Source organism: Numenius arquata, chromosome 30 (genome assembly GCF_964106895.1).
Source record: "Numenius arquata chromosome 30, bNumArq3.hap1.1, whole genome shotgun sequence".
In the NCBI taxonomy this organism is placed as follows: domain Eukaryota; kingdom Metazoa; phylum Chordata; class Aves; order Charadriiformes; family Scolopacidae; genus Numenius; species Numenius arquata.
The window spans coordinates 484,734-495,251 of NC_133605.1; the positions used below are offsets into that span (position 1 = coordinate 484,734).

A 10,518-nucleotide genomic window follows, 5' to 3' on the forward strand; every position below is an offset into this window, starting at 1 on the left:
TGGGAGCGCTCACCCTGTTTGGCAAAACAGCTCAGAAACTAGCTCTCTATATATAGCTCTGGGTATGTGAGTAAAGGCTGCTTCTGCTGCTGCTGATAGCATACAGTTGCGTCCTGATCAATCACCGCCACAGAGGAAGAGGAAGATCGGGGGTGCAGTTCCTCAGGCCTGGTTGGAGAAAGATCCCAGCATGAAAGCTCTGCACCAGGGAGATCTCCCTTTTTTACAGAGAAGCTATGAAAGAGGCCAGCTCTGAGCCACTGCTAAATACAATTTTTTAAGGGAACCAGGTGACGCAAAGTAGGTACAAGTCTCAGGTGTAGTGATGCAAGTGGATCATAAAAACCAGTGATGACAATCACAACAGCAATAATGATAAGTATAATGATTAAAAACACAAAACCGAACACAAAAAAAAACCCATACGGAATCAGATAATGTGGGAGTCATTGGTGGAGAGAGGTAGCGAATTTCTCCCTCATTAAAAACGTCCATGAAATCAGATTCCTAATGGCCTCCTTGAGCTCCTGGTTTCTCATGCTGTAGATGAGGGGGTTCACTGCTGGAGGCACCAGTGAGTACAGAACAGTCACCACCAGATCCAGAGATGGGGAGGAGATGGAGGGGGGCTTCAGGTAGGCAAAGAAGCCAGTGCTGACAAACAGGGAGACCACGGCCAGGTGAGGGAGGCACGTGGAAAAGGCTTTGTGCCGTCCCTGCTCAGAGGGGATCCTCAGCACGGCCCTGAAGATCTGCACATAGGACAACATGATGAAAATGAAACACCCAAAGAATAAACAGGCACTGACCACAAGGACCCCAAGTTCCCTGAGGTAGGAGTGTGAGCAGGAGAGCTTGAGGATCTGGGGGATTTCACAGAAGAACTGGTCCAGGACATTGCCCTGGCAGAGGGGCAAGGAAAATGTGTTGGCCGTGTGCAGGAGAGCATTGAGAAACCCAGTGCCCCAGGCAGCTGCTGCCATGTGGACACAAGCTCTGCTGCCCAGGAGGGTCCCGTAGTGCAGGGGCTGGCAGATGGCAACGTAGCGGTCGTAGGCTATGACAGTGAGAAGACAATACTCTGCTGACATCAAAAAGCCAAACAGAAAGACCTGGGCAGCACATCCTGCATAGGAGATGGTCCTGGTGTCCCACAGGGAATTGGCAATGGCTTTGGGGACAGTGGTGGAGATGGATCCCAGGTCAAGAACGGAGAGGTTGAGGAGGAAGAAGTACATGGGGGTGTGGAGGCGGTGGTCACAGGCGATGGCGGTGATGATGAGTGCGTTTCCCAGGAGGGCAGCCAGGTAGATGCCCAGGAAGAGCCAGAAGTGCAAGAGCTGCAGCTCCCGTGAATCTACAAATGCCAGGAGGAGGAATTGGGTGATGGAGCTGCTGTTGGGCATCTGCCTCTGGGCTCGAGGGGCTGTCCAAGAGAGAAAAGACAGTGACACGTTAGAAGAGACTTGGCTGAGAAAAACTGAGCGTGTTTCTCATAGAAACCCCACTGAGACTGCCTCTCCTCTTTCAGGAAGACCTTTGGCAGGTCCCTTTCATGAGCTCTGGTTGGTGCTGGCTGAGGGTTCCCCAGGGAGCAGGGTCGGGGGCTCTGCTGTGGGCTCTGGAGGAGTCGGTCCTACTCTACAGCAACAGGCAAATAGGAACTTTGAGTGATCTCAGATTAAACCCACTTGTGACATCAAATATCTTTTCAGCATTGTCACTCCCAATTCACCCGACTGCAGAGCAAAGTTGAGGGGATTCTGGTTTGTGTATTTTGTTCTAGTTGTGCCACCAAACCCGAGGAGTGTTTCTGGCACTGCCGTTTCTGCTGCCTCTCCAAGTGCAATCCTGGGCGTCCTGAGAGGCAAAGAGGCGGTGTCTTTGTGCAGACTGAGGACAGCCCGTCTGTCCATCAGCCCCGGTCTCGGCCACCCTGTGCTGGCAGCACTTTGAGCTGGAGGACGATCGCCTCCAGACATTCCCCAGAGAAGGAAGCGGACACTGCTGAGAGCAGAGGAATCCCGTTTCCAAGTGCAGAGCTCCAAACTCCTCACGCTGTCTCATTGTACCCGAGGAGGGTCTCAGCTCTGTCCCGCCAGCCATGGTCACAGCGGGCTCATCGCAGCTGCCTGTGCGTAGCCACTCAGCAGCATTGCCACAGCCTCAGCATTGAGGTGTCTTCTCCACGGGGCTCCTTGATCACCCGGTGATGCCACAGGAGAGCTGTGCCCTTGTGGAGGGCAGCCTGTCACCCAGCAGGGCTCTGTGGGGAAAGAAGCAAGTACTTTGAAAATGTCCTGCAGCAAGGGTCATCTCATTTGTTTCACTGGGAGCCTCGGGATTAGGAGGGGAATTGGGACACTTTACTCCCATGGACAAATCTTTATGGCAAGACCCACAGACTAGGTCTCTGAAGTGCATCCGAGTCCCACCTCCCCATCCCAGCCCAGCGATAAGAACAAGAGGAGCAGAGACAGGAGCAGGAAAATTGACAAATGCCCCAGTGCTGCTGCTGGTGGAGGTGGGAGAGGGGCAGACAGTAAGTTATTTGATAATTTCTCCTCTCCTGTGCTGAGGCCACTGAGAAGGTGACCGAGTCACCGTGGCTCTAAGTGCGGAGGCTATGCAAGGTGGGAGAAAAGACCAAAGGTTTTCTCCAGAGAAGCTTTCTGCACTGCAGGGGATGGCAGGGAGGTGCCTGAATGCCCCCTCCCATAGAGTTTCTGAGAGCAGCTCTCTCTCCTTCCCTGCCCGTGTCTCTGCTGCCCGGGGCTGTCCCTGCTGGGAGCTGTTTCGCTGTCCCCAGGTCTCCTCCTGCCAGTGCTCCCAGAGCCCATCCCGCCCGCTGAGTGCTCAGCTCTGCCCTGCAGACCCCTCCTGGCAGCAGGGCACTGCCCAGGGACATTTCTGGGTGTGCAAGGGTTATGGAGCAGCTCAGAGAAGTCGCAACTAGAACTGGGGTCTCAGTGCCTTCTCCAGAGCAGAGAAATAAATTCTAGTCTCCCACTGCCCTCCCAGCCAACCATAATGATAAAAGTTCAAAGCAAAGACTCCTTACCTTTCAGGAAAATTCTGTCTTGATGCTCTTCTTGAAAGTCCCCTCTGAAATGGGGCTAAACTGGAGCTGTGAGCAAACCTGGCTGAAGCAGCAGCCTCTCGACAGCCCTGCCATTTCCAGGGGTTGTTGCTTCCGCCCACAGCTTCTCCCCACAGCACCGTGGGGATCTCCCCGGGCAGGCTGAGAGCTGACCCTGGCAGGCGGCAGGGTCCCTGCCTCAGCACACAGACCCCGGGAGCAGAGGGATCCTGCTCAGCAGGACAGCCCTGGGCACCCCTGGATGCACTCCCACATGCACATCTCCACAGCTGTCCCCGGCAGAAGCAGCCGTCATGCCCTGTCCCTCTGACAGTGCAGCAGGGAAGCCCTGCTCTGGAGCATGTCCTCTTCTCTACAGTACAGAAACGAAGAGTCCTCCTGACAGATCCCATCACTGTCAGATGAACCAGCCTTAGGAGATCCCTCCAGGAACTAAAGCTGCATTGCCCTGCACCCAGAGACTTACCACGTAGAGGGCTGTGAAGATTTCTGCCCCAGTGAGCTCTCAACAGCCTCCCACTCCCAACCGCCTTTAGCCTCTCGGTGCCTCTCAGGTCTCCTCTCGCTGCCTGCAGGCAGTGCCCCCAACCCTGCTCCTGGGCAGAGCTGTCTCTCTGCCGCGCTGCCCCACGGCCAGGAGCTCCCTCCGTCCCAGGAGCCCGACCCAGCTCAACAGCAGAGGAACAGCCCAAGGCATCACCTTTTCTGCCCCCTCTGGGCTCCCTCCAGGTGTCTCTGGGGCTCCAGGGGAACCTGCTGTGAAACAGGCTGAAGTCATCCCTGAAGTTCCCTCCCTCAGCTGGGGAGAGACACTTCTTTCTGCAGTGTCATTTCTCCCATGAGAAAAAGAGAGAGGTCCAAGAATCACCTTCTCATTGTCCCATCTTGAGACAGGACACCCAGACAAGGACAGGGAATGATCTCATTTGCCATTGCCAAGGGAAGGGATTCAGCCCCCAGTCCACGGCTGTAGTCCTCAGCTGCCCCCCATGCACAGCACAGACCCACAGGAGGTGGGATTCCTCTGCCCTCAGTCCAGGTGTGCACACAATAGACACCTTCATGTGAGCTCCTTGTCTCAGCTCTGGGGGCATCTTCTTGGATGCTGGTGGGGAATCTTTGACAAAATGAAATGCCATCAGATGCCCACTTTGAGGAGGATAGAACCTGTGTCTGTTGGTTCTGTTCTGGGCAGCCCCTGCAGGAATTCACCTGATCAAATGGAGTCAGGGACCACAGGGAGAGCTAAGTTTCCCTCTGTCTTTCCATCAGCCAGGTTTGCTAGATCTCCATTGACTACAACGATGGCTGTGTCCAGACCATTCTCACATTGCCTACCCAAAGTCAGGGCAGTTATTCCATTTAATGACAAATACGGGCCTGTAGAGTTGCATGAGGTGCCACGGGTCTCACACACAGCTACATCCATTGGGCAGGGGCAGCGGTGGCCCCGTAGAGGAAAGCCATCCCCGCTCAGAGCGAGCGTGTGACAGACACCCCAGACACCATCGCCAACACATTTGGTGCCTTTGTGCAAGAAACTGACTGTCACCTCTGCAGCATGGCAAGGTCTGTCTCTTTACTTTCTAGGAGATGTAGGGTAGTCCATGAGGAGGAAGCACATCACATCAGGGTCTCCGTGCTCGTGCTTACACTTTCAAACTTGTGGTTTTGCTCTCCACCCCTGGTAACTTTAGTCACCCCTGGATAACACAGTCAAGGAACAGACACACCATTTTCACAGTGGGCCTGTCAGCAGCACCTTGTCATTCCTGGAGACCAGGGACACCTCTGCCAAAGGCCCCAAGGGGCAGCAGAGACACCACTGACAAAACCCCTGTTTTTTTTCCAGGGCTGCCCTTCCCAGGCCTGTTTCTCTCTGCCCTTGGAGACAGCAGGGTTCACTCCCTCCCTTGGCATCCCATTTCAGCTTTGTGTTTCCATCTGCCAACTGCTCTGGCAAGTCTCTGCTCTGAAGCAAACCCTTTGCCCACACGGGGGCTTGCACACTTGGTCCCAGGTTTCCCTAAGACAAGTCAGAGCTTGGCCTGGTGCTACAGCTGAGGTGCTACAGCCCAAATGGGAACTGATGCCCTCAGCCAGGGGCATGGCCAGGATGAGCTGGAGCCTGTGCTTTTTGACATCCATGGAGTAACTGCCAAGGCACGGTGGGACAAGGCACACAGCTTGGGGTGCTGTAATGGGTGGTACAGGCGTTTTGTGAGAGACAGGCTGGAAGGATCTGGCATGGGGTACCCTCAAAGTGAAGAAGTTGCTTGGATGTATGGAGCTCCTTAATGGGGCAAGTGACAAGTTGGGTGAGCCCTTGTGAGCGAGGGTCAGAGGAGGGGCCTCTGACCAGTAAAGGTGACATCGTGGGGAGAAATGAGGAACCCACAGTCAAGGTGGGGAAATTGGTGTAGTCTTTCCAAAGCACCCTTGGATGTAGAAGCCTGAACCTCACTGGGGACATTAATGGCCCTGGCGTTTCCCAAAGAGGAACACAGCAGGCTGCAAACAGTCCGGGCAATTTCTGCAGTGTCCTGGGAGAATTTCTGAGTGCAGCTGCCTGATGGGCCAACAAGGGTAATGCAAGCCTGGATGCAATCTTTGCAAGCAAGGAAGAGCTGGTGAGAGACGTGAAGGTCAGAGTAAGCCTTGGCTGTTGGGACAAGCTCCCGAGTGAGGAAGGAAAGGAGGATACAAGAGATGCCAGACGTTAGAGGAGCAGACTTTGTCTTGTTTCGGGGACTTTTAGTGGGGATCTCATGGTTGGCAGCATTGAAAGGCAGCAGAGCTCAGTAGAGCCGGTCTTCAAGGACAGCATCCTCCAAGCAGAGAAATGGTCTATATCAAAACTCAGTTGAAACTTCAAAGTAAATTTGAGGCCACCATAATGACCTGTTACTACTTCAGGGCCAGTTAAGGAAGAAGCAAAGATAAGATGAGATCACTCCTAAATTTAGGAATAAGATCTAAATAGATAGATCAGATATAAGTTTTGTGCGTCCATCATTACCGGCAAGGTCTCCCAGGCCTTTGTGCCTTAAGGCAGGACTCGAAAGGGAAACTGCCAACGATGGATAGGAATCAAATCAGGGGCTACTTGAACGAACTCAAATGTTGCCAGTCAGAAGGGACCAGATGTACAAATCTACATTACATAGAGGGAAGGAAAGTGCCATCAGCTTGCTGGTCCGTGTCCACAGCCTATGAAACAATAGTGAGAATTTAAAGACCAGCATCAAAGTTGTGACAAAGAAGACTTCTTACACACTTATTACACCAGGGTCTTTGCTGCATATGTTTCAACTTCTACCTAACATCTCCCTTCAGGCATTGATGCAGTTACCCACCAAGAGGTGCCCACTGCCTCCAAGATACCTGGGGTTGTCCAAGGCCACCACATGGGACTGGGAAATGTGACTCAGGGCCGCTGGGAGCCGTTTTGGAGCAGGAGCTGGTGGACAGGCAGGGTAGGCCAAAGCATCTCAGTTGAGAGAACTCATTTCTCTCCCTTGAGTGGAAAGGGAAGCCTGGACAATTGCACCCAAGCTGTTAAGGGTTGGAGGAGAATGAGTGGGTCCAGATGCTGCAGAGTCTACTTGAAGATGCTTCCAGATCTGTAACCCAGATCTGTTGGAATCAATGGAGGCTTGACTTTTCAAATGAGAGCATTTAATTCACTTTTTCTCTTTGCTTCCCTGTGAATCGAGGGAGCTTGTGACTTCAGTGGGTGACTCACTGTGTGAGTGTGAGCGATTATGGACAAACAAATAGTGCTCAGGGGTTTTAAAGATCGGTGCTTGACACAAGGATGTGTTTTCTGTTGGTCTAAGGCCATCGTATATGAAAAGAGGACTTAAAGGAGGTAATGAGGACGTAATTTACAGCAGAAGAGGGTATTTAATTTTTTATTATTTACATCTTCCTTTGGTTTTTGGTTTTTGGTTTTTTTTTTTTGCAATTAGGAAACATCCTTCTATGTCTGCATGCAACTTTTTCTCTGAGTAAAAGAGGTGGAAACTGGTGCTGACAGACTGAAAAATGCAACTACAGACCTCAGTGGAGAAAGCTCAGACTTGGAACAAGGCTGCTGTATTCCCAGGTGGATGATTAGAGGGATGTGGATTGGAGGTTGGGAGAGAGACTTCCCATAGAGTGTCTGATGTAAAGGCTCTTGGCTTCCCTACATATCCAGCCTCCATTTGGAGATGTTTGGTGTCAATATCATATAGAGATTGCTGGTGTCACTTCATGTGTAGAGCAGACAAAAGGGGAAAAGTGGAAGAAAAAAAAATCCTTTCTTATTGTTTCTTTATTTTGAAGCATTTCCACTTCTGAAATTGTGGGACAGGATTCGGCTGGTCTCAGCAAAACCCCCAGCACTGCTCAGTTGATAAAAGAAAATGTGCTGGAACTTGTGGGCCACAGGCCCTGGGAAAGATAAGATAAAAACTTTCAGAATAGGGAGTACTGACATCCTACAGGGACAGCTGGTGAGACTGTAAAACAATTATCCTGTTGTCCTTGCTCAAGACAGATTTATAGGTGTTTAGAAAAATACCTTTTGCATTAGCATCAGCATTAGCCAATCTGTGAGTGCCTAATGTGGAATGTGAACCAATTAGCTTAGAACACGCTACCTTAGGACTAGTATAAATGTATGTAAAGAATTATAATAAAATCGACATCTTGCTTGCATCAAGCTGCGTCCCGTCTCTCCATCGCGGCAAATTGGTGACCCCGACGTGATGGGTTTATGAATCGCCTAGCTGAGCGACTTGCTGCGAGTCCCACAGAACTTTGAATGAGCTGCTGAAAGGAAGCAGGAGCCGGCCGGCAATCAATCCCTCCGGAGTAGAGAGGTGAGCTGTGGGAAACATGGGGAATCAAGCGTCTTCCCCTGAGAGAGACGTATATGAGCTTATGAAAGCTCTCCTTAAAAAGCATGGAAAGAATATCTCTGGGCATGATCTTAAAACGATACTTAAATGGGTGCAAGTGAAAATACCCACTGTGACTGCATCCACTATTTTTACGCGAGAACTTTGGGACGATGTGGGAGTGAAATTATGGGATGCAGCGACTACGGGGAATGCTGAAGCACAGCATATGCTTCCGTGGTGGAGAAGTATTTTTGAAACTTTAAAAGCCCAGGAAAAAAGTCACAAAGATGAAGCAGAGAGAGAGGAAGACTCTCCTGCGATACCTCCGTTATCGTCGGAGGGTAAAAAATCCATTGCACCACTAGAGGTGTGTGCTGCGGGGTATCCCCCAGAGGAGGATCCCTTTGATCCGGGACCAGTGGACCCTGAAAAGGAGCCAGACCTCTACCCCCCCGACCCACACGATGTGTGGGCTAACATAAGGCGCCAAGCCTTAAAGGAAGGAGAACTAGAGATTGCTAAAATGATAGTAGCTCCCGTGATTTATCAAGGTCGGGGGGCACAGTGAGAAGCTCTATCTTTTCCGGTAGTTAAGGAGTTGCGCCGTACTGTCACTGAACATGGACTTTCCTCGCCGTATTTTGCAAGCTTGTTATCCTCTGTTTTTGATACATATGTTATGACTCCGCATGATTTAAAATCCTTAGCGCAATTGCTTTTGACACCGACTCAATATGCTTTGTGGGAGGCTCACTGGAGAGGGGGACTCCAAGCACTCCTTTTAACTTATGTAGGTCATAATAATAACGCTATTGCTGCACTGACCTTGGAGCACCTCACAGGCACAGGTCAGCACACTAACCCTGTAAATCAAGCTCGAATTCCACGGGAGGCCCTCGAGGCAACTCGTGAAGAAGCGAAAAAGGCCTTTTTCAAGGTTCCCGATTCTCAGAAACCGCAAAAGGCTTTTACTACTATCACCCAAGAACCCCGAGAGCCTTATATGCAGTTTATTGACAGACTAAAACAAGCCTTGGAACGCCAAATAGATAACACAGAGGCACGCGAAATTTTGTTGCTAAAACTGGCTGTTGAAAACGCTAACGCAGATTGCAAAAAATTGTTAAAATCCCTCCCAAACCCGAACCCTACATTAATTGAAATGGTGGAGGCTTGTAATAGAATTGGTACTATGGATCATAAATTTGAGGCCATGGCCGCTGCTTTCGCAGCCATGCGTGGTCCAACAGGACCGGGGAACTGTTATGGTTGTGGCAAACCCGGGCATCTAAAGAAAAATTGTCTAAATGCTAATACCAGTGCTAGATCCCAAGCCCCTGGGATTTGTCCCAGGTGCCGAAAAGGGCGTCATTATGCTAATCAATGTCGGTCCAAGTATGATTTTCAGGGACAACCGATACAGGAAAACCGGCTACGGAGCGCGGAGCAGCGACGCGTGCAGACACAAATACCGCAGCCGACGCTTCAACCCCCTCGGAGGGAAGCAGCAGTGCCTCAGGTCTTCGCCCAGCAACAACAGGCAGCGCCGGACTGGACCTGGCAACCGCTCACACAGTAACGTTACTCGATTCCTCGGTTCACCTATTGTCAACAAATGTCTCGGGACCTTTACCCCCTAAAACACAAGCCTTATTATTAGGAAGATCATCTACAACATTGTCAGGGCTTTTTGTGTTACCAGGTGTTATTGACTCTGATAGCACTGATGAAATTAAGATTATGGCATGGACCCCGTTTCCTCCTTGCACTGTACCGAAAGATAGCCGTATAGCGCAATTGATACTGATTCCCACAGGCACAAGTTGCCCAATTTCTAGTCAGCTTCAACAAAGGCAGGGTGGGTTCGGATCTACGGGGAGCCCACAAATCTTATGGGTACAGTCTCTCTCCCAAAAACGGCCTATATGCCAATGCACCCTCATTCGCGGAGGGCAGCAGGTGGTGTTAAACGGAATTATTGACACCGGGGCTGATGTTACAGTAATATCTCAAGCTAAATGGCCCCCACAGTGGCCCCTAGCCAATATTTCCCAGGCGTTAGCTGGGATCGGTGGAACCGGCAGCAGCCACCAAAGCTTGGAATTAATCCAAATTCAAGGCCCAGAAGGACGTATAGCCTCTGTCAAACCTTTTGTATTACCTGTTCCCATGATTTTATGGGGGCGTGACTTACTATCACAATGGGGAATGTCCATTCGAACCCATTTTTAGGTGGGGCCATTGAAATGCGCGACACCCTAAAATTAACCTGGAAAACCGATGTCCCCATTTGGGTAGATCAATGGCCCCTACCTTTAGAAAAGCTTCGCGCCCTTCAAGAATTAGTTACGGAGCAACTAATGAAAGGACATATTGTACCTTCTACTAGTCCATGGAACTCACCGGTTTTTGTTATTAAAAAACAGACCGGCAAGTGGCGCTTGCTCCATGACCTTAGAAAAATTAATGATGCTATGGAAGACATGGGAGCCCTACAACCCGGACTCCCGTCCCCTACTATGATTCCTC

The 10,518-nt window shown here is 50.9% G+C and overlaps 1 protein-coding gene across 1 annotated transcript; it reads right to left on the reverse strand.

Annotated features, from left to right (window-relative positions):
* Positions 1-446: 446 nt before the first annotated feature.
* Positions 447-2,106, reverse strand: LOC141476360 (olfactory receptor 14A16-like). Its single transcript, XM_074165033.1, has 2 exons — positions 2,058-2,106; positions 447-1,480 (listed from the first exon to the last, which is right to left on the reverse strand). The coding sequence occupies exons 1-2, from the start codon at positions 2,104-2,106 to the stop codon at positions 447-449; spliced, it is 1,083 nt and encodes a 360-aa protein (XP_074021134.1).
* Positions 2,107-10,518: the final 8,412 nt, after the last annotated feature.